This window comes from Gymnoscopelus microlampas, assembly GCF_963454915.1.
Source record: "Gymnoscopelus microlampas genome assembly, chromosome: 12".
In the NCBI taxonomy this organism is placed as follows: Eukaryota; Metazoa; Chordata; class Actinopteri; order Myctophiformes; family Myctophidae; genus Gymnoscopelus; species Gymnoscopelus microlampas.
This window is the reverse complement of record NC_139949.1, coordinates 48,780,195-48,805,654: the sequence shown is the minus strand read 5'-3', so window position 1 is coordinate 48,805,654 and position 25,460 is coordinate 48,780,195. Positions and strand designations below refer to the sequence as shown.

At 43.8% G+C, this 25,460-nt stretch overlaps 2 protein-coding genes across 2 annotated transcripts in view; both read right to left on the bottom strand.

Annotated features, from left to right (window-relative positions):
- The window catches only part of dlg4a (discs, large homolog 4a), a gene marked incomplete at its 5' end in the record, with an annotated part of 225,793 nt that overhangs the window by 67,088 nt on the left and 133,245 nt on the right, over positions 1–25,460 (bottom strand). The window contains one exon of the mRNA XM_084074799.1: positions 22,038–22,094. Within this exon, the coding sequence (XP_083930925.1) occupies positions 22,038–22,094 (57 nt within the window). The remainder of the gene's footprint in view (positions 1–22,037; positions 22,095–25,460) is intronic.
- On the bottom strand, positions 13,547–14,719 carry LOC311056748 (protein phosphatase 1A-like; the record flags this gene model as incomplete). The annotated part of the gene is made up of 1 exon (XM_084073554.1): positions 13,547–14,719. The coding sequence occupies one exon, from the start codon at positions 14,717–14,719 to the stop codon at positions 13,547–13,549; it is 1,173 nt and encodes a 390-aa protein (XP_083929680.1).

Here is a 25,460-nt window from a genome sequence, read left to right as displayed (position 1 = left end):
CAGCCATCGATCCGCACACCGCCGGGAATAATAAACGTTGTCACATGTGACTCCTTCGTGCACGCAGCGTCCTTAATCATCAGATTGTTACGGAAATATACAGTAGCATAGAATGTGACGCGCCTCTCTCTCTCTCTCTCTCTCTCTCTCTCTCTCTCTCTCTCTCTCTCTCTCTCTCTCTCTCTGAGATGCTGCCTGGTTCATATTCATGCTGCTGCTGTAGCCTATCCCCCCCCCCCCCCCCCGTGTCTCTGGGAAAGGAGGACATTAACAGGCTAGTGGTGGAATGCGACTGAGTATATTTATTCGAGTGCTGTACTCAAGTACAATTTGGAGGTACTTTTACTCTACCTGAGCATGTCCATTTTACAAACGCTTCGTTCTTTTAATTCTTCTAATCTTCTAATCTACTTCTACTCCACTCACTACAGCTCAATTAGTCGACAGTTACTAGTTACTTTGTAGATTAAGATTATTAGCACAAGACATAAATTAACCGCTTAAGCCCTATTTTATATTTTAGCTATTAAAAATAGCCAATCAGCTTTTTAAATAACATTTACTTTGGTACTGTCATTTTTATTTTGATGCCAATACTTTTGTGCTTTTACTCTGGTCATATGTTGAATACAGGCTTTGTACTTGTAACGGAGTGTTTTTATATTGTGATATTGTTACATTTACTTTACCTTCACCAATGGGGAGAGGAGTGTGTGTGTGCGTGTGCGTGTGCGTGTGCGTGTGTGTGTGTGTGTGTGTGCGTGTGCGCGTGTGCGCGTGCGTGTGTGTGTGTGTGTGATGGAGACTCCGGTGATGTGAGAGGTGGAGTGCGTGTGTGTGTGTGTGTGATGGAGACTCCGGTGATGTGAGAGGTGGAGTGTGTTGTTAAACGCTTTAGGCCGAACTGAGAGCGACAACAGCTGGTCCTACAGCTCTGACTTATATCACAAGAAACACGTTGTCCACATGATGTGCTGCTGGCGGAGGACTGCTTAGCCACTATAGAGCTCAACACTAGCGGAGGACTGCTTAGCCACTATAGAGCTCAACACTAGCAGAGGACTGCTTAGACACTATAGAGCTCAACACTAGCAGAGGACAGCTTAGACACTATAGAGCTCAACACCAGCAGAGGACAGCTTAGACACTATAGAGCTCAACACTAGCAGAGGACAGCTTAGCCACTATAGAGCTCAACACTAGCAGAGGACAGCTTAGACACTATAGAGCTCAACACTAGCAGAGGACAGCTTAGTCACTATAGAGCTCAACACTAGCAGAGGACAGCTTAGACACTATAGAGCTCAACACCAGCAGAGGACAGCTTAGTCACTATAGAGCTCAACACTAGCAGAGGACAGCTTAGACACTATAGAGCTCAACACCATCAGAGGACAGCTTAGACACTATAGAGCTCAACACTAGCAGAGGACAGCTTAGTCACTATAGAGCTCAACACTAGCAGAGGACAGCTTAGACACTATAGAGCTCAACACTAGCAGAGGACAGCTTAGACACTATAGAGCTCAACACTAGCAGAGGACAGCTTAGTCACTATAGAGCTCAACACTAGCAGAGGACAGCTTAGACACTATAGAGCTCAACACTAGCAGAGGACAGCTTAGACACTATAGAGCTCAACACCAGCAGAGGACAGCTTAGACACTATAGAGCTCAACACTAGCAGAGGACAGCTTAGTCACTATAGAGCTCAACACTAGCAGAGGACAGCTTAGTCACTATAGAGCTCAACACTAGCAGAGGACAGCTTAGACACTATAGAGCTCAACACTAGCAGAGGACAGCTTAGACACTATAGAGCTCAACACCAGCAGAGGACAGCTTAGACACTATAGAGCTCAACACTAGCAGAGGACAGCTTAGACACTATAGAGCTCAACACTAGCAGAGGACAGCTTAGACACTATAGAGCTCAACACTAGCAGAGGACAGCTTAGTCACTATAGAGCTCAACACTAGCAGAGGACAGCTTAGACACTATAGAGCTCAACACCAGCAGAGGACAGCTTAGACACTATAGAGCTCAACACTAGCAGAGGACAGCTTAGACACTATAGAGCTCAACACCAGCAGAGGACAGCTTAGACACTATATAGCTCAACACCAGCAGAGGACAGCTTAGACACTATAGAGCTCAACACCAGCAGAGGACAGCTTAGACACTATAGAGCTCAACACTAGCAGAGGACAGCTTAGACACTATAGAGCTCAACACTAGCAGAGGACAGCTTAGACACTATAGAGCTCAACACCAGCAGAGGACAGCTTAGACACTATAGAGCTCAACACCAGCAGAGGACAGCTTAGTCACTATAGAGCTCAACACTAGCAGAGGACAGCTTAGACACTATAGAGCTCAACACTAGCAGAGGACAGCTTAGACACTATAGAGCTCAACACCAGCAGAGGACAGCTTAGTCACTATAGAGCTCAACACTAGCAGAGGACAGCTTAGACACTATAGAGCTCAACACTAGCAGAGGACAGCTTAGACACTATAGAGCTCAACACCAGCAGAGGACAGCTTAGACACTATAGAGCTCAACACTAGCAGAGGACAGCTTAGACACTATAGAGCTCAACACTAGCAGAGGACAGCTTAGACACTATAGAGCTCAACACCAGCAGAGGAGAGCTTAGACACTATAGAGCTCAACACTAAGCCTCAAGGTGAATGACACTCTCATTTCATCCAAACACGAAGTGAGTAAAATCCTCAACATATTCTTCACGACCGTAGCCTCAGATTTGGTTGAAAAACTTCCTCCACACTCTGGGAGATATGGTGAGGAGTATGTTGTCTCATTTTACGAAAAACAGGGTGTTTGCAAAGATGACTTTAAACTCTCCCCTGTGAAAACAGAAGAGGTGTTTAAAAAATTGAGTGCTCTTCATCAACACAGAGCCACAGGCCTCGACAATATCCCCCCCAAATTTCTAAAAGACTCAGCCGCCTCCATTGCTCCAATCATTACCCACATATTCAACCTCTCCACCACACAGGGACAGGTCCCCAACGACTTCAAAAAAGCAAGGGTGACCCCTCTGTTCAAAAAAGGAAACCAATTAGACCCTGGCAACTACCGCCCTATTTCTATTCTAAGCTCCATCTCGAAAGTCATGGAAAAAATAGTCTATGAACAGGTCGACAAGTATCTTGCCGAGAAAAATCTAATCTACAAATTCCAATCTGGCTTCAGAACAAACCACTCCACTGACACATGCCTTCTCTATTTGAACGACTCTATCAAACAAGAGATTGAAAAGGGCAAATATTGCGGCATGGTCATGCTGGACCTCCAGAAGGCTTTTGACACCGTTAATCACCCGATTATGATCAATAAGCTCAGAGCAATAGGTTTTGATGACACGTCAGTGAACTGGATGAGATCCTACCTGGAAGGGAGGGAGCAAGTGGTGGAAGTAAACGGCACCCAGTCCCCCCCCCTCCCAGTGACTTGTGGTGTTCCCCAAGGAAGTATACTAGGACCCTTACTGTTCCTGATATATGTGAATGACATGTCGTCAGCCTGCGACTGCAACCTGTTCCTGTTCGCAGATGACTCGGCCCTGCTAGTCTCGGACAGGGACAGGCTGCAGGTTGAGAAAACTCTCAGCTCTGAACTCAACAAGATCTGCATCTGGCTCTCCGACAACAAGCTCTCATTACACCTGGGCAAAACGGAATGCATCCTCTTTGGGTCCACTCCTAACCTCAGAAAGGCAGAGAGCTTCACGATCAAAGCGGGTGATGATATCATCAAAAGAAAAAACGAAATTACCTACCTGGGCTCTATCTTGGAGGCTGACCTCTCTGGTGACAAAAATGCTGAAAAAACGATCAAAACGGTCCACAAAAAAACACGCTTTTTGCGGAGTATTGATCGTAAAGTCAGTAAGAAGACTCTGAAGACTCTTGCAGTGGCCCTCATACAAGGTCATTACGATTATGCATGTACTTCATGGTATCACAACACCACCAAGGCCTTAAAAACAAGGCTCCAAACATCCCAAAACAAACTAGTAAGGCTACTTCTTGGCCTCAACTACAAAATCCATCTAACCCCTGATCATTTTGATAAGATTGGATGGCTTAGGGTTGCGGACAGAGTACAGCAACTTGCTATGGGCCTGGTCTTCAAGATATATCACAACATTGGGATCCCCCTGTATTTGTCAAAATACTTCCAAAATGTTAATGATGTCCACAATCACAATACCAGAGGCAGCTCCACAAACCTTGTCCAACCCTTTTTTGGCTCAACAAAGGGAAGTAACTCGTTCTCATGCTATTCATCAAAAATGTGGAACGCCCTACCAAAAGGAGTAAAGGAGTGTAAAACCCTACTCTCTTTCAAAACAGCCCTAAAGATACACCTTCAGGAGGCTGCAATTGGAAAATGGCCCCTGTCTAAGTCCTAACCTAACCTACCCCCCTACCCCCCCCCCCCTCTCTCCTTCTCCTTTTGTACATATTTCTCACCCTTCATACCAGTAACCTGTAAACTGATTGTATGACATTCTATAGTAGTTGTGTATATCTGTCTGTCTCTTATATGTCATCATGATTTGTGTGCATGGGGAACTCATTTGAAACAAGCTCTGTGCTTTTATGAGTCTTCCAGTTTAGTAGACCTTGTATTGTGAATTTGTACTTCCATGTACTGTTGTTCTCATGTCTTACTAAATAAAGTACATCAATCAATCAATAGAGCTCAACACCAGCAGAGGACAGCTTAGACACTATAGAGCTCAACACTAGCAGAGGACAGCTTAGACACTATAGAGCTCAACACCAGCAGAGGACAGCTTAGACACTATAGAGCTCAACACTAGCAGAGGACAACTTAGACACTATAGAGCTCAACACTAGCAGAGGACAACTTAGACACTATAGAGCTCAACACTAGCAGAGGACAGCTTAGACACTATAGAGCTCAACACCAGCAGAGGACAGCTTAGACACTATAGAGCTCAACACTAGCAGAGGACAGCTTAGACACTATAGAGCTCAACACTAGCAGAGGACAGCTTAGCCACTATAGAGCTCAACACTAGCAGAGGACAGCTTAGACACTATAGAGCTCAACACTAGCAGAGGACAGCTTAGACACTATAGAGCTCAACACTAGCAGAGGACAGCTTAGACACTATAGAGCTCAACACTAGCAGAGGACAGCTTAGACACTATAGAGCTCAACACTAGCAGAGGACAGCTTAGTCACTATAGAGCTCAACACTAGCAGAGGACAGCTTAGTCACTATAGAGCTCAACACTAGCAGAGGACAGCTTAGTCACTATAGAGCTCAACACTAGCAGAGGACAGCTTATACACTATAGAGCTCAACACTAGCAGAGGACAGCTTAGACACTATAGAGCTCAACACTAGCAGAGGACAGCTTAGACACTATAGAGCTCAACACTAGCAGAGGACAGCTTAGTCACTATAGAGCTCAACACTAGCAGAGGACAGCTTAGACACTATAGAGCTCAACACTAGCAGAGGACAGCTTAGTCACTATAGAGCTCAACACTAGCAGAGGACAGCTTAGACACTATAGAGCTCAACACTAGCAGAGGACAGCTTAGTCACTATAGAGCTCAACACTAGCAGAGGACAGCTTAGACACTATAGAGCTCAACACTAGCAGAGGACAGCTTAGTCACTATAGAGCTCAACACTAGCAGAGGACAGCTTAGACACTATAGAGCTCAACACTAGCAGAGGACAGCTTAGACACTATAGAGCTCAACACTAGCAGAGGACAGCTTAGACACTATAGAGCTCAACACTAGCAGAGGACAGCTTAGACACTATAGAGCTCAACACTAGCAGAGGACAGCTTAGACACTATAGAGCTCAACACCAGCAGAGGACAGCTTAGACACTATAGAGCTCAACACTAGCAGAGGACAGCTTAGACACTATAGAGCTCAACACTAGCAGAGGACAGCTTAGACACTATAGAGCTCAACACTAGCAGAGGGCAGCTTAGACACTATAGAGCTCAACACTAGCAGAGGACAGCTTAGACACTATAGAGCTCAACACTAGCAGAGGACAGCTTAGACACTATAGAGCTCAACACCAGCAGAGGACAGTTTAGACACTATAGAGCTCAACACTAGCAGAGGACAGCTTAGACACTATAGAGCTCAACACTAGCAGAGGACAGTTTAGACACTATAGAGCTCAACACTAGCGAAGGACAGCTTAGCCACTTTAGAGCTCAACACTAGCGAAGGACAGCTTAGTCACTATAGAGCTCAACACTAGCAGAGGACAGCTTAGTCACTATAGAGCTCAACACTAGCAGAGGACAGCTTAGACACTATAGAGCTCAACACTAGCAGAGGACAGCTTAGACACTATAGAGCTCAACACTAGCAGAGGACAGCTTAGACACTATAGAGCTCAACACCAGCAGAGGACAGCTTAGACACTATAGAGCTCAACACTAGCAGAGGACAGCTTAGACACTATAGAGCTCAACACTAGCAGAGGACAGCTTAGACACTATAGAGCTCAACACTAGCAGAGGACAGCTTAGACACTATAGAGCTCAACACTAGCAGAGGACAGCTTAGACACTATAGAGCTCAACACTAGCAGAGGACAGTTTAGACACTATAGAGCTCAACACTAGCGAAGGACAGCTTAGCCACTTTAGAGCTCAACACTAGCGAAGGACAGCTTAGCCACTACAGAGCTCAACACTAGCAGAGGACAGCTTAGTCACTATAGAGCTCAACACTAGCAGAGGACAGCTTAGTCACTATAGAGCTCAACACTAGCAGAGGACAGCTTAGTCACTATAGAGCTCAACACTAGCAGAGGACAGCTTAGTCACTATAGAGCTCAACACTAGCAGAGGACAGCTTAGTCACTATAGAGCTAGTTCTGCTCGAGGAGGACAGCTTAGCCACTATACTACAGTATAGTGGCTATAACACCAGTGGTTCTGCTAGCAGATAATAATAATAATCAACATTTACAAAGTAACTGTAACAAAAGTTTTCAAATAATTGTAGTGGAGTGAAAGTACATTGTTTGCCTCTGAGATGTAGTGAAGTAGAAGTATTGAGAATTGGAAATACTCCAGTAAAGTAAAAGTACCTCAACATTTGACTTAAGTACAGTACTTGATTAAATGTACTTAATTACTTTCCACCATCTGCCTACGACTGTAAGGTGATACCGATCATGAAAGCAATGTTTGCTATAGGCAATGATCTTCATGATAAACTCAACTCAAAGTGAAACATTTTGCAGAAACTGAGACACATGAGAGCAGGTTGAAAAAACAAAACAAATGCAATGAAAGCTGACGCCGCATGCCGCACACATGCGGTCACGCCTGCACAACCGCTGTGTGACCCGCATGACGTGGCATTTCAGCCAGTCAGGCCCATGTGACCTAACAGAGTGTGACACCCTTGCCCTGGATCCCAACCAACATGCAACAAAGACAATGTCATCCTCATGACCAACACAATCGCACTAGCATAGCAAGCATATAGGTATTAATAGTGCAATGGTGGAAAGTAATGAAGTATATTTACTTCAACGGGTCTGACCCAAGGGTGCAGCTTCCTGTTCTGAAATTGAGTCCATATAGGAAGTGAGTTCACGTGAGAGTTCATATGAAATAGCCTGCGGTTTCGCTGTTTTACCCCTGCTGGTGTCAGAAAGAATTTCTCTCAATGCAAAGTGGGAGGGTTTTTGACGAACATTAGACTTGATTTTCTTACCTTAATAAACATTGTCATAAATACTATATGCTTCCAGTTGCTAGTTTAAAGTCTTCTTTCAATCGTCATGATATGAGTTTTGGTAAACTATGGTCCCATTTATTTTAAAATTGACAATAACGTAGGTTATGCTCTAGGAGGGGCGGGATGATTTGATTGACAAGCTACACAACCAATAGCATTCATTCCCCGTCCCCGCTCACAATTAAAGACGGCGGATTTCAAAAAGCTGAAAAATCGGCTTCATTTACGGTCTGTAGAAGCGAATTGTGTAACTTTGTCCATTCATTTTTACAGTCTATGGTCTGACCTGATCACCCATAACCCTATAGCCCTAAACCCATGTTGGATACAGGATTGTTCTGCCTCTGTCCTGATGAGTGTGCTAGTTTGTTTCCACTTGTCAATCACGATCTCTGCAGCTCTTTAATAAACAGAAAATGACATTCATCCAAGAGGGAGAACCCATTAATCAGCTTTGATGTTATACTGCTCCAGTTCCAATGTTGTCTGCTCATTTCTTTCTGTCATCACTTCTTAATTGCACTTGTGTATCCTGTATCATGTATGAGTTCTCTCTCCTGAGTATGAGTTCTCTCTCCTGTTTACTATAATAAGCTGAAGAGTCCTCTGTTACAGACCAAACAGATTATGTCAGAATATAGAAATATTTAACATTTCCTTTAACAGAAAATAATATGATAACTTGTGATTTTATGTATTTTGAAAATAGCAGATCTACAAGCACACAGTAAGTTGCATGCTTGTAGATCGGCTATTTTCAAATAGTTTAAATAGAAGTTTTAAGAAAAAGCTGAAGTGGTTCTGCAAAGTAACTAGTAACTAAAGTTTTCAAATAATTGCAGTGGAGTAAAAGTACAATATTTGCTTCTGATGAAGTGGAGCAGAAGTACACAAGTATTGAACATTGTAAATACTCAAGTAAAGCAAGAATACTGTACCTCAACATTTTACTTAAGTACAGTACTTGAGTAAATGACTCAAGAGTTAATTTACACCACTGACCAGCCAGGCCAATCAGACTCAGTCAATGAACACAGTTATCCTCACTCCTTGAAGTGATCACATTTACATTGTCAGAATGGTCATGAAATACCCATGAATCACAATATTATGACACTCAATATGTCAAAATGCGTTTTTGCTGCCACAGTGCATCGAGCGGCGGTGTCAATCATTTTTCATTGCTGCTTCCAGACACCTGGCATCTCTGGGATTTTAACAGTGGTGTAAAGTAACTAAGTACTGTACTTAAGTACAATGTTGAGGTATTTTTTACTTTACAATTATTTGAAAACTTTAGCTACTAGTTACTTTGTAGATTTTGATTATTATTACAAAACATACATTTACAACTTCAACCCTACAGACATTTTGGCCATTTGAAAATAGCAGATCTACAAGCTAACAATGTGTCGCATCGCAACGCATTGTGAGCTTGTAGATCTGCTATTATTACACATTTGAAACGCTGTGAAATGAAACATTCTGCATAATGAGTACTTTCTACTTTTGGTACTTAAAGGTAGGGTAAGTGATATTTTTTGGTAATTTTGTTTTTTAGTAGTAATCATTGCTACAGAGCGTTTGTTCGGTCACAGGGGTCTCTCCAGCTCTTTAGTAAACACAATATAGTACATGTTCAGGTAGGTGACAACATTTAAGGGGGGGTATAAGGGGGTCCCCAGCCAAATATAGCGTCACAATCAATGTTAACCACTTTAAGCATAATGTTATACATTGGCTATTCAAAAAACAGATCCAATCTCATAGAGCTTGTACATCTTCTATTTTGAAGGAAGAAAATGAAAAAATATATATTTAAAACAAATATTTTTAACTCATATCTTTCTTTGCTTCTGGAGGTCCCTGGCACAACTTATTTGTTAGATGGGGGTTTCCGCGGCCAACTACATACTGTGTCAATTTGGGGGTTCCTGACCAGTGTTGCCAGATTCTGTGAGAGAAACAAGCAACCAGGTCTGGGAAAACCAGCCCAAAAGAAGCGAGTATGGGCCACATGAGCACTTTAACATATACATCAGCTATTTGAAAATAGCAGATCTACAAGCTCACAACGTGTCGCGATGCGACGCGTTGTGAGCTTGTAGATCGGCTATTTTCAAATAAAATCTTGTGGGGAAATTGTAATAAGCAGATCTGGCAACCCTGTTCCTGACATGAAAAGGTTTGAGAAGCGCTGCTATTAGAACGCTGTCATTGGCCGTGTGTGTCTGACAACGTAATGTAATGGGAACCCTGGCCCTTCAGTGCAGACGGTTAGGTGTTTATGCACGGCGGGCGCTTAAACTGCCGGCCATTGTTTTCTAACTACACACAACATGCTGCTGACGCAGCATGCTACAGAGAGAGAGAGAGAGAGAGAGAGAGAGAGAGAGAGAGAGAGAGAGAGAGAGAGAGAGAGAGAGAGACAGAGACAGAGACAGAGACAGAGACAGAGACAGAGAGAGAGAGAGACAGAGACAGAGACAGAGACAGACAGAGAGAGAGAGAGAGAGAGAGAGAGAGACAGAGACAGAGACAGAGACAGAGAGAGAGAGAGAGAGAGAGAGACAGAGAGACAGAGAGAGAGAGAGAGAGAGAGAGAGAGAGACAGAGAGAGAGAGAGAGAGAGAGAGAGAGAGAGAGAGAGAGAGACAGAGAGAGAGAGAGAGACAGAGAGAGAGAGAGAGAGAGAGAGAGAGAGAGAGAGGGAGAGAGAGAGAGAGAGAGACAGAGACAGAGACAGAGACAGAGAGCGAGAGAGAGAAAGAGAGAGAGAGAAAGAGAGAGAGAGAGAAAAGTACTCACATTTTTTACTTGAGTAAAAGTATCAATACCGCAATGTAGAAATACTCTGTTACAAGTAAAAGGCCTGTGTTCAAAATGTTACTTGAGTTAAAGTACAAAAATATTGCCATCAAAATAAACTCCTCCACAAGTTGTGAGGTTCTGGGTTTTCACTTGTGAGTTCAGCACCATGGACAGAGACACTGTTAGAGAGGAGACTATACAAAACAAGATGGGACGTCTGAGAGAGAAACAAAGAATTCACTTTTTCTTCAACGCTTTGCCACTCATCTTCTGCTATAACCCTCCAGCCATCTCCTTAATGTACCCACTGTGATGGCAGCACACATAACTGCTGCTGATAGGAATGATGTTTCATCTAATGTACAGTATATTACCAACTCATTTTGTAGGCCTTTCTCGTGAACATGAATTGTATTCCATTTCGTTGTCGGGCAGAAATCTTTTATCTCCAAATGAATGCCCTTTTCAAGAGTGTCACACGAAAATAGCGAAAATAATAATAAAAGCTCAACACAACTTGTCACAATGCCATGTTCACTATTTGCAGTGGTGTAAAGTAACTAAGTACATTAACTCAAGTACTGTACTTCAGTGCAGTACTTGAGTGGACGCTATTGTTAAATGAGTTTCAGTTTGTTTTCAGTGGGAAGCGAGAGCACAGACAGTAAATCCCGCCCACTACATTTGATTGGGTAAAGCGCAGCCTGCTTCCTGATCTGAAGGCACGCCCACTTGTAGGCCAGTGCCCCGACAGATTCAAGCAGAATCTGTTCTTGAGAGATTACTCTGCAACAGACCGACACACACACACGCACGCACACACACACACACACACACACACACACACACACACACACACACACACACACACACACACACACAAACGTAGACGTGCAGGATGACAGATGCACATGCGCGCACATGTGCAGCCACACACACACACACACACACACACACACACACACACACACACACACACACACACGTGCACACACACACACACAAATGCATGCGCGCTGCATTAGTTATGTAAGGACACGCTGAAGGACACAGCGATTGAGCTGACATTCTGGTTTCACTAAATAAGATGTCTGCTTCGCTTCTGCATCTCTCCACCTCTATGCAGCTCTGCAACCCTTCTCTCTCTCTCTCTCTCTCTCTCTCTCTCACAGTCTATCTATCCCTCTCTCTCTATCTCCCTCTCTCTGTCTGTCTATCTACCCATCTCTCTCACTCTCCCTCTCTCTCTCTCTCTGTCTATTTCCCAACCTCTCTCTCTCTCTCTGTCTGTCTGTCTGTCCCTCCCTCTCCCTCTCTCCCTGTCTGTTTTCCAACCTCTCTCTCCCTCTCTCTCTCTCTCTCTCTCTCTCTCTCTCTTCATCTTTCATCTATTTCCCAACCTCTCTCTCTCTCTCTGTCTGTCTGTCTGTCTGTCCCTCACTCTCCCTCTCTCTCTGTCTGTTTTCCAACCTCTCTCTTCCTCTCTCTCCCCTCTAACCCGCCCCCCCCCCCCCCCCCTTCTCCTTCCATTCAAGGAGAGAGGAGAGAGATAACTGATGCTCCAGTGTGTTGTTTCTGCTCAGATATTTCTCCCAGGCTGTTTCCCTCTCCTCTCCTCTCCTCTCCTCTCCTCTCCTCTCCTCTCCTCTCCTCTCCTCTCCTCTCCTCTCCTCTCCTCAGTATCAGATATATTTTCTATTTCTCCCAGTCACCTCCCCTCCCCTCCCCTCTCCTCCTCCCAGTAGAGCTGATAGAGCAGCATCTGTACAGTAATTACACTGGAGCTACAGGGAGCTGCTGGATGCTGCTTAAACATTTATTAAACCACAGCCAGTGAGCAGAGAGAGGGAGGGAGAGAGAGAGAATGGAGGTACAAGTGCCACATGATACGGACAGTATGTGGCAAGCTTCTACTTAAGTACAATCTTCTACTTTTGCTTTACTTGAATGTTTACATTTTTCGGTCAATTATACCTACATTACATTACATTACAGTCATTTAGCAGACGCTTTTATCCAAAGCGACTCACAATAAGTGCATTCAACATAGGTAGGGAACGAAACTACTAATCACCAGAAGTCTTAAGTGCATTTCCTGCAAAAACAAGAAACCAAGATATACCTAGCGCTAAAAGTGTTATATATCAGCTACCTACTTTCATAAACAGATGAGACCAAATAGCAAAATCAAATGAGCACAAGCTAATACAAAAAGTGTATCGACTAAACAAGATCCAATAAAACAGTACAACAATAAAACAAGAGTTCGTACAACTAGTTAACAACAAGTAAGCCAGACAAAGAGGAAGGGTAGTGTTTCCTGAAGAGGTGGGTTTTCAGCCTGCGGCGAAAGATGGGCAGTGACTCTGCTGTCCTGACTTCAGTGGGAAGTTCATTCCACCACTGTGGGGCCAGAACAGAAAAAAGTCGTGACCGCGTCGATCGACCAGAAGGACCCTTGAGTGACGAGGCAATCAGTCGCCCCGAGGTGGCAGACCGAAGTGGTCGGGCAGGGGTGTAGGCATCAACCATAGCCCGGAGGTAGGAAGGAGCTGTTCCTTTCACTGCCCTATAGGCTAGCACCAGGGTTTTAAACTGAATCCGAGCTGCTACGGGGAGCCAGTGTAGAGAACGGAGAAGGATAGTTGTGTGGGAGAACTTGGGGCGGTTGAACACCAGACGAGCTGCAGCTTTCTGAACAAGCTCCAGAGGTCTGATGGCAGATGCAGGGAGCACCAGCCAGGAGGGCTACTAGATTTGCGATTCACGTTTATTTATTAAATGTAAGCAGGCTGCTGTATGGTCATATCCTACACCAAACAAAATGACACAATATGACTCATCAGACAGTATACAATGCTAGGCGTGCAACAGTTAATACATCTAATTCATTTAATTTCTAAGAATGTTCTGCTAGAGGCGCCCAGAGCGCTCCGTCATCCCCAGAGCGCTAAAGCCTCGGCAAACCTCTCGTCGGCCACGGAGAGGGAAATCAGCACCACGCTCATATTGTCCCGACCCCCCTTGTTCGAGCAGGTGTCGACGATGTCACCGCAGACTCTTTCTAGATCGTCCGTCACCTCTAACCTGGACCTGACGAACGCGCACAGCTCCTCGCTGGACATGACGTCCCAGACGCCGTCGCACGCCAGCACGACAAACTCGTCTTCCGCCTCGCGTCTCTCTATCGCCACCACGTCGGGCTCCGGAGAGACCAGCTGCTGCGTGGGGCCCTTTCCGCGTACGCACTTGTAGTCGAAGTCCCCCAGGGCGCGGGACACGGCCAGGTCCCCATTGACTCGCTGCAATATGACCACGCCGCCGGCGTTCTGGATCCGCTCTTTCTCCAGCGGGTCGCTGGGCTTGTGGTCCCGCGTGGCGAAGAAGGGCGCCGGGTCTCCACCTCGTCGGCTGAGGACGCCCCGCGAGTCTCCGCAGTTGATGAAGTAGATGTGGCGGGGAGAGATCAGCACGGCTACCGCGGTCGAGCCGCTCTGCTCGACCCAGTGTTTCTCACAGAGGGTCCGCATGCTTTCGTCGAACCTCAGGAAGCCGGCGCGGATCGCGTCGGTCACGCCTTCCACGGAGGAGGACGGCGGTTCCTCCCCCTCCTTCAGAGCGTTATGGAAGTCAGGGTTGCCGGTGGTGATGTGCTCCAGCAGGTGCTCGCTGCAGTACTCGGCCACGCGGGACCCGCCGTGGCCGTCGTAAACGGCAAAGAATGACCAGCGGCGGAGGCCGCGAGGCAGACCGATCACGGCCGTGTGTGCGTCCTCCATCTCTCCCCTCCAGCCCCGCATGCTGCTCAGACCGTAGCGCAGGTCGTTGCCGCGGCCGCGGTCGTTGTTTTTTTCCCATCTCTGATAAAACGAGCCGTCGGAGGACGTCTCAAATGACCGGCGTGGGAAAAGGAGGCTGATCGAGGCCAACAAGCCGGGCTTCGCTGTTGGCACCAGAGAGGGCGTCCGTCCCAAAGTGTTGAAGGTGGTAGGCGCCCGCCGACAGATGTTGCGGGTGAGGAGGGAGGTATTTAGTGGCGCGCCCCTGGCTTTGGGTGACAACGTCGTCGCTGAAGAACGTAGTATGTTAATTCTGGCCAAATATGTCATCATCTAGCCTGGAGGACTAGAGGAGACAAGTGGTAAAACATAAGTGGGTCGTCTAAGGTTCGTTGGAGATTTATGGGGTCGGCCGATGGAATCTGGGATCGTTATATATCGTCTTGTCATCCCAATGACGTCACAATTACTCAGCCATATATCCATATATGGAGTTCCAGATGAACCATGCCTAAATATGGAGTATTTATGACGTAACACATCATACGTAAATCTGGTGTCTGAGTGGAACAGCAGTTTGTGGCACAGCAGCTAGAGTACAGATACAGAGGGGGAAAAGCAGATAGAGCTAAGAGTAAAACAATATCATAAAACAATATACAACAGTATACCAGATACAGTAACAGCACTGTGCATAAACGGCGAGGGGACAAAACACCAATCATCTCATCTCCAACCAATAATACGTCAGTACGGTAACTGCACTGTACTGGGTCGGCGAGGACAATAATAATACACGGATTCAGTCCTATAGTATCTCAATGGCTTCTGAGGAACATCATCGGCAGGGTGGTGAACGGGCCCTGGACTTCGAGGAGATCCCATTAACGAGGACAAGAGATGATGATGATGATCCAGACATGACGATCATCCCTCCACCTCCATCATCAACTCAGGCCCAGGACGATCGACCTCTTCTGGCTGAAGATGCAGAGAAACGTCTGGCTGAAGATGCAGAGAAGCGTCTGGCTGAAGAAGAGACTCAACCTCCTGACAGCTTGTTGTGCTGCTGTCAGGTTGCAATAGGTTACCTCAGCCAGACGCTGACGGCTGCTCAGAAACCGAGAAGATACAACGTGCTTTATACCGACGATGACGACGAAGCCATGCTGCTGTTGTCAGACGACCAGCCCGTGTGGAAAGACAAGAAGCTCGTACTTCGACTCGATTCCCAATTATGAATTGCTAGAGTTGGAGGCTGCTACGCGGCCTTTAAATATATAGTGGTCTCTCACGTTATTTTTATGATATCCACCCATGGATGTGAAGGTTTCAGTGCGTTCACAGCCCTATTTTCCTTTATAAAAGTATTATTATAAAATGATTACACAATGCTCGCAACACGTCGCACATGTGATGCGTCGTGAGCTTGCAGATCTATTTCTGAAACATTAAAAAAAATCTTAATGCCTGAAGAAGGTCATCAGTGACCGAAACGTTGCTTCTCCTTAAATAAATCTACTGTATACCGTGCAGTTCGGCAGTGTGCGGGCGTATTCCTTTTATTATTGAAGAAACGACACTGTAGAAAATAAATCTTGAAATATTTTGGGAAAGTGGTTAAGATTAGGCCTAGTAGTATCTTTCTCAGTACTTGTAAGTTAACAGAACATCATTAATCATTTAAGACTGGCGTGTACCATGGGTACACGCCAGTCTTACACGCCAGTCTTGGCTAACGCAGAGTACAGAATATCACTGCCAGTGGTAGCAAGTACATTTACTCAAGTACTGTACTTAAAGTACAATTATGAGGTACTTTTTTACTTTACTTGAGTACAGTCATTTTTTAAATAATGTATCCTTCTAATCCACTATACCGTCTCAGAGGCAAATATTGTACTTTTAACTCCACTACAGTTATTATAAAACTTTAGTTACATGTTGCCTTATAGATTTATAGATCACTAGACCGGCGACCGATGCACGTTGGAAATGTCTGTCTGTATCCCTTTTATGACCATATATGGATATTTCTGTATATGTCTGTCTGAGTCCATTTTCTGCCCATATATGGGGATTTCTGTATCTGTCAGTCTGTGTCCCTTTTATGCCCATATATGGAGTTCCGGGTCATATATGGGCATTTGCTCCATATATGGGCATTTGCTGTTTCATCATTATTTTTTAGATATCCACTGATCCGTCTTCCCACTTCGGGGCCTCTCCGATATATATGCACACCAAGTTTGAATTGGGTAGGTAGGTCCCTTATATGTCCATAGCCATGTGGGCATATCGGTTGGATAGGCGGTCCTGGACAAATTTTAATACTTTACAATTAAGATTGTGAGATTATTATAAAACATTGTAAGATTATTATACATTAAGCACTTCAGCCCTATTTTATATATTGTCTATTCGAAAATAGCCGATCTACAAGCTTGCAACGTGCCACGGTGCAATGCATTTTGAGCTATTATTTTTATTTTTGAAAAATAAAAACTTGAGAAATGGAGTACATTAACTTGTGGTACTTTAAGTATATTTTCAGGCCAACACTTTTACTCAAGTAACATTTTGAATATAGGACTTTTACTTGTAACAGAGTATTTATTGTGAGATTGTTACTTTTAAGTAAAATCTCAACATCTCAGTATATTTAAATTCTAGTATATTTCTCTACCACTGATCACTGCTGAACACTGGCTGTCCCCTGGCATCGTCAACCACCTGGATCTTTAGCGTTCCTGCTAACAGGAGTTGCCATTTTTTGCCCCTTCGCCCCTGTTTTGCAGGTGAAATGTATACGAGGTGTGCATCTTTCTCAGAGGGATAATACAGTATATAATTACACACAGGGGGGGTTAGAAGTATTTTTAAAAACGGAGAAAGAGGAATACAGACTCTTGAGACTCAAAACAAAGTAGAACTTTACGTTGGCCTTATTTCAATGTATGAAGAAGTGAGCTATACTGTATCCTTTGCAAAAGCACTGCGAGTACACAATAATGCACCATAAATACTACTATATGGCAGTGGTTCTCAACCTGTGGGTCGGGATATCAACAAACTATACTGTAAAAACTGGTCAAACCTTGACCAAAATTGTCAAATAATAAAAAAGAAAGAGGCAAACATTTTGACAGTGGTGTAAAGTAACTATAAGTACATGTGCTCAAGTACTGACTGTACTTAAGTTACATGTACTCAAGTACAATTTTGAGGCATTTGTACTTTACTTTTACTCCACTACATTTATTTGAAAACTTTAGTCACTAGTTACTTTTTGATTTTGATTATTATTACAAAACATACATTAACCACTTCAACCCTTAATACATTTCGGCCATTTGAAAATAGCCGATCTACAAGCTCACAATGCGTCGCAATACGACACATTGTGAGCTTGTAGATCTGCTATTTTCAAAATATGTTTATACTGTACATTTGAGAACTTGAAATGAGACATTCTGCATAATGACTACTTTTACTTTTGGTACTTTAAGTACATTTTGATGCCTATACTTTTGTACTTTTACTCAAGTGCATTTTGAATTCTGGACTTTTACTTTCACTTGTAACAGAGTAACAAGAGTTCTATATTGCAGTATTGATACTTTTACTTAAGTCAAATATTTGAGTACTTTTTTCCGCCACTGTCTCTAATACAAGGCTCTGTGTGCTGCCAGCCCAGGCCAGCAGCGCCACCACATATGACCCTGTAAATAAGAGGTGGGGAGGAGGAGGACAGAAGCGCGGGGGTCTGCCAGTGCCAGGGAAGCTAAATCACCTCACGGCTTTACTGAGACGAGCTGAACAAAACACCATCTGTATATGCTGACTGCTGAGGACACTCCACCGTGGTCACGGTGACACAAACAAACATGGCAGCGTTGGTGGCAGAAAACTGGCCCTGTTGCACCCAAAGCCTGTTCCACTTCACTTACACTTTAACTCATTTCCTGCTAATCGCGCATAAATGCGTTCTATTAAATAGCGCACTTGTCCGCCAAATAGAATAAAGTCGTTCTATTAAAAAAATTTGGCACGCTGTTTTAGGCACCGTAACTCAGCTCTGGGATGATCCATCGTCAATCAGAGAAGAAGTACGGTATGTGGATGTGAGATCATTCCAAAAAAACGTCACTTCCGCCCGCCCTGACTATGGGATTTTCAGAAAAACAGCTGTAACTCAGTTGCTGTTTTCTGCATTGAAAACTTCTGTTTTCAGCGAGCCCCAGCCCCAAAATGGCGGATCGCGGTTGGAAAGTTGTGGTCCGTCTGAATACACAGATCCCTCCTCTTACCCCTTCCCGCCGCTTTAGTTTTTTTGGAATACAATGTCGCCTCCACGGCATTTCAAAATTCATCGGATGAAGGTAATTACGCTGGCAAGGGGATAACAAACGATGTTTAATACCTTGGCGGGTGATGTGTTAACAACAAAACAATGTAGCAGACGCTCTTATCCAGAGCGACTTACGACAAGCGCGAGATCCTCGTTTTATCTCCATTTTCATTTTTTTTTTTTGGTAAATTAACGCCCTGCTTGATCGTACTACAGCGTCACGCGAAAGCGCCAAAAGTAGCAGATCTACGAGCTCGCAAAGCGGCGCTTTTCGAGCTCGTAGATCTGCTACTTTTGATATTTTTTTATTTGAATATAGAATATTGACCTATAGCGACAATATGTTGTTATACACATAGTGCATGTGTGTGTGCGCGTGTGCGTGTGCGTGTGCGTGCGCGTACGCGTGCGTGCGTGCGTGCGTGCGTGCGTGCGTGCGTGCGTGCGTGTGTGTGTGCGGGGGAGTGGGAGGAAGCATGTATGTAATCAAGAATCTTTTTATTTGCCATATTAAGCCTGGCTTCAAGGGACTCGTTTTATAGTGCTGAATACAGAGGTGTTAACAGAGACACACACACGTACTGTACTGTACTGTACGCAAGCATGTGCACGTATGCATGCAGAGTTAGTGTGGAAGTGTCCTTGAGCAAGACGCTGAACCCCTAACTGCTCCCGATGAGTAGCCTGGTAAACCCTCCCTCCGGAAATCTCAAAATGGAAATGAGATTTCCGGAGGGAGGGTTTACCAGGCTACCCGATGAGCAGGTTGGTGCCTTGAATGGTTTCCTCCTCCATCGGTGAATGAATGTGTGTGTGAATGTGTGTGTGTGTGAATGGGTGAATGTAATGCACAATCTATGTAAAGCGCTTTGGATAAAAGCGCTTCATAAATGCACCATTTACCATTTACCAAGACATAATTATGTACATTTGTGGGTTTCTTGACCACATTGTTAAAAAGTTACTTAACCTATATCCTTGACCCTATAAGATATGCCTTAACCGTAATCTTTTTTATACATCTTGAAAGTATTGGGGGAAAAAACAACGTTTAATAGTTTAGATTTCCAATGGTTGGACTGGATACTTAAATCACGTATTGTTATTATGCTAATAATAAGAGGCCAGCTTTAGAGCTTGATATTACAGCTGATCAGTGGTGTAAAGTAACATGTACTCAAGTAATGTACTTGAGTAACATTTTTAGGTACTTTTACTTTACTGGGGTATTTCCAATTGTCTATACTTTTACTTCTACTCCACTACATCTCAGAGGCAAATATTGAACAATTATTTGAAAACTTCAGTTACCAGTTCATTTTCAGATATAAATCATTACATTATAAAACATACATTAACCACTTTAGCCCTATTTTATACCTAGGCTATTTGAAAATAGCAGATCTACTAGCTGACAATGCGTCGCATCGCGACTCGTTGTGAGCTTGTAGATCTTCTATTTTCAAACACTTTAGTACTTTTTCTTTTGGTAGCCTACTTTAAGTACATTTTGATACCAATACTTTTGTACTTTTACTCAAGTCAATTTTGAATTCCGGACTTTTACTTGTAAGGGCGCGCTCCCACCGCACTTTTATTTTACCTCTGGGGCAGAATCTTCCAATGCTTTGTCAATGCAAATGCGTGGATTTCTGGAAAAAATCTGCAAGACCAGGAATCCACGCATTTGCATTGACAAAGCATTGGCAGATTCTGCCCCAGAGGTAAAATAAAAGTGCAGTGGGAGCGCGCCCTAACAGAGTACTTCTACATTGCAGTATTGCTACTTTTACTTGAGTAAAACAGTTGAGAACTTTTTCCACCACTGCAGCTGATTATCTCTTATCACAGTGGTCGTATCTAGCTCTTTACATTGGATCCTATACTAAAATGCAGCCCTCTCTAGACTTCACTCTGACTCCAACATCTGCACTGAGCACAAGATGTGCTGATAGGGGACAATCGTGCTTATTGTTGTTCTGAAGCGAGCTGTAAAATTAAGTGTAGGCATCGCAGTATAAATATTCCTCTCTGTCATCATCACACACACACACACACACACACACACACACACACACACACACACACACACACACACACACACACACACACACACACACACACACACACACACACACACACACACACACACACACACACACACACACACACACACACACACACACACGTCTGAGCCTTGCAAGCTGGACAAAAAATCACAAATTGCCCCACAACATTTTGGCAGGACTGCGAGGGCAACTCTACAATCTCTCTCCCCCCTAATCATAAAAATGTTTTATTGTTTAAAAGCAGCCCCCCCCCCACACCCCCCAGCCCTGTCCACTCAAGGTTATGTAAAAATGAGTCAATCCTCCAACGGTCAAACAGTGACACCTGCTGGCTGGAGCCCTGACCTGCAAACATTTTTGAACATTCTTCTCTCTGTGTATCAAGCTGTGTCTGTGGTTGTCATAGTGGGGTCCGAGCCTCCGAGGGGCCCCCGGAGGTTCTTGAGGGGTTTCCCAGGGGTCCTCAGAGAAATGAGGAACAATTGAACCCCTTAAGCCCTATTTTAAAAAATAAAAAATGGCAAATATGTTTGTTTTACTACAATTTCACACTAATTCTACCAGCTAGAAGGTGATCAAATGAGAGAATGTACTGTAGGCTATAAGAATGAGTGTTTACATCATAGGTCCCCAACTAACAGTATAGACAACTGTAGATTTCTGTACTAAATCCAATCTAAACTATATGATCTTCTCTTAGTTCTTGGTTGGTTCCATGCACCCAAATCTTTTCACATATATGGTTCACAGCTTAATACATCATTAAAATGTATGAGAAGCACTGATCTAAGAAAATGTATCACTTGAACTGAGTGTTTTGTGTTTTTACATTAAAATATGTGACGGCTGAGAATAATAGCAGACGGTACTCACGACAACAAACACATCATATAAAAACAACATGCGGATGACTTCACAACACAAGTCAGCAGGAGAGATGAGAGAGAGAGATGAGAGAGAGAGATGTGAGAGAGAGAGAGAGAGAGAGAGAGAGAGAGAGAGAGAGAGAGAGAGAGAGAGAGAGTGTGTGTGTGTGTGTGTGTGTTTGTGAGAGACATCGAATATGGACTGAGTAAAGACTACAGATGACACAACACAAGTCATACGATGACAACAACGACAACAACGAGGATAACGACGGTAACGGCGATGATGATCAGTTAAGACGTGATGAAAGGCCCCCTTTAGGGGGGGCGGCGCCACCGGGGGGCGCTGTGTGCACTCTTACCAGGGTGGATACTGCAGAGGTGTACATGGGGGTGTGTCCTGTCGACATCAACACTGGCTGCAAAGTAACAGAAGCAACATGTGAGACGCAGCGCTGCACAGCATATATGAAGTATAGGGCTACACGATTCATCTTGTTTCAACGTATAGTTCTACAGTGATCACATAACCGACACAATGATGCTTGTCGTTATAGCCATACTGTAATTGTGCAGCCCTACAGGGAATTCTGGAGGGAAGAAGACTTCTTTTTCCTTCTTGCTTTGCTTTTCCAGTGGATGCATGTGCACATAGACATAGCCACTCAGCTCAGTGCTAGTTGAATGCAATATTATGTGATGGAAAACCATTTTTTTAATGTAATTATATGTCTTATTATTTAGTTGCATTGTTAATTTGTTGCTTTTATTTTTGTTTCAATTTATTAATTATTTCATTTTAGTTTTACATAAAAGCCCTTTAACGTAGACTCACCCACACATAATTAAAATAATCAGACAACTTGTCTTTACTCTGACAGGGATAACCTCATTACTGTCTGGTGCAGCTCTGGTTCTTGGGTCCTCAGCTAAGCGATGGGATCTCAGCCAAGTTATCTAATCTGTACTAGGGTCCCAGTCATAGGTGGCCCATGCATGGAACTGGCTGAACATCAAGGCTGATATACCGTTAAACTAGTAACTTTGTACGGATTGGGGTGATGATTAAATCCTGCACTCTGCACTGCAGAAACCAATTGTCTCTGATTGTGAGAGGAATGTAACGCAATTCAATTCCATCGTGGCTTTTGTGGAGTAGCCTAATGTCATGCAAAGCAGCCAGGTAGAGGGCTATCTACACGGTCACGACTTTTTTCTGCTCTGGCCCCACAGTGGTGGAATGAACTCCCCACTGATGTCAGGACAGCAGAGTCACTGATGTCAGGACAGCAGAGTCACTGATGTCAGGACAGCAGAGTCACTGATGTCAGGACAGCAGAGTCACTGCCCATCTTTCGCCGCAGGCTGAAAACCCACCTCTTCAGGAAACACTACCCTTCCTCTTCGCCTTAACTAGTTGTACAAACTCTTGTTTTATTGTTTTATTGGAGCTTGTTTATTCGATACACTTATTTGTTTTAGCTCTCTTGTTCATTTGATTTTCCTATTTAGTCTCATCTGTTTATGAAAGTAGGTAGCTGATATATTGCACTTTTACCTTGGCGCTAGGTATACATTACATTACATTACAGTCATTTAGCAGACGCTTTTATCCAAAGCGACTTACACAATAAGTGCATTCAACATAGGTAGGGAACAAAACTACTAATCACCAGAAGTCTTAAGTGCATTTCCTGAAAAAACAAGCAACCAAGAGTATACCTAGCGCTAAGGTAAAAGTGCAATATATCAGCTACCTACTTTCTTAAACAGATGAGACAAAATAGCAAAATCAAATGAGCACGATCCAATAAAACAGTACAACAATAAAACAAGAGTTCGTACGACTAGTTAACAACAAGTAAGCCAGACAACTCTTGGTTGCTTGTTTTAGAAGATAACGCACTTAAGACTTCTGGTGATTAGTAGTTTCGTTCCCTACCTATGTTGAATGCACTTATTGTAAGTCGCTTTGGATAAAAGCGTCTGCTAAATGACTGTAATGTAATGTAATTGTTCTAGGTGTTGGCGACGCGTTGACAGCTCTCTTGCGGCCACGCGCGTTGCACCTTCAGAGCAAGTGGAAGTATATAGGCATTGAGCTGAAAGAAGAATAGTCTACTGTACACTCTGATTGCAAACAACTGACGCAAAAAAAACCCTCAATGTCAGATCAGAGGAATCAGGGATGCGGAAGAATAACAGCAAATTAAGAGAAATATAGAAAAAGGATCGTGTTGTTGTTGTTTTCATGACAAAGAGCACGGAGCAAAACACAGCAGGAGAGCCTTCACGTAGCTACTGTACTGTACTATTACTGTCGTTGCTTCTCAGGCAGAAACCTCTTATCTCCATAATTCTAATGTTTTGTGTTTTTTTCATAAACGCCCTACTCGATCATCATACTACAGCGTCACACGAAAGCATCAAAAGTAGCAGATCTACAAGCTCGAAAATGCGTCCCGAAGCTACTCGTCTCGAGCTTGTAGATCTGCTACTTTTGATGCTTTTTCATTTGAATCCTGAAAGAAACGGTTTTGGACATTATGAGGTTTCCACCCCGACAGAGACGATATCCACTTTAAAACCCATTAAGACCTGGAACGCATCTGTGTCACTTTTTGATTTGAGCTAAAAGGGCATTATTTTACACTTTTGGCTATTCAAAAATAGCAGATATACAAGCTCATAGCGCGGCACCGAGTGCCGCGCTACGAGCTTGTAGATCTGCTATTTTTGAAAAATCGAGAAAAATGTGTGCAAATTAATATATTTATATTCTTTTAAAACATTTTTAACTCAAATCTTTGCTTCTGGGGGGTCCCTGGAACAAAATATTTTGAGATGGGGGTCGGCGGCCAAATACTTATCATTTTGGGAGGTCCTTGACATGAAAAAGTTTGAGAACCACTGATATAGAAACATACGTTTTTCAGAAAACGGTTAGGATTTAGAAGACATTCTGCAGAATCGGAACCTCAGGCCTCAATGGGTTAAGCCCAAGGGTATTCTCGCCGAAAGTATCCGATTTTGAGCCTGTCAAACAACATTTCAACAAAGAGATTTGGTGTAAAGGGGAAAAAAGAGCAGCCCAAGCACAGAGCTGACCCCAGTCAAGTATAGAGGGGTTTAAGTGGATATCTATTTACAGTATAGTGTGCATTTATTTACAGTAATGCACATGTATTCACAGTTTTAAGCATGCAGTACAACCATATAATAAGTCCCCTGTTCAATGACCTGATCTCCATTCAGGTTTTTGGAGCCATAAAGCCTTGCTCAAGGGCATGTTATCCATGTCACACAATGATTTAGTCACATCATTTACACCTCCTTCTCTCTCTCTCTCGCGCACGTGCACACGCACACGCACACACACACACACACACACACACACACACACACACACACGCGTGCACGCACACTCACACGCGCACACACACGCCATCATGACCCGCTGGTCACAACAAGGTCACTTTACTATAACCTCTTGCATCCCACTGTTCCTGGGACTAGAATAGCATCATAACATATGGACAACCATGCATGTGTGATGTGTGTGGTGTGATGTGTGTGTGTGTGTGTGTGTGTGTGTGTGTGTGTGTGTGTGTGTGTGTGTGTGTGTGTGTGTGTGTGTGTGTGTGTGTGTGTGTGTGTGTGTGTGTGTGTGTGTGTGTGTAGGGTGGGGGATAATATACTATATAGTATAATTATCACAATCATCATCATCAACAACATCATCATTATCAATTCAACAAGAACAATTTGTTTCTTGGCTGTGGTTC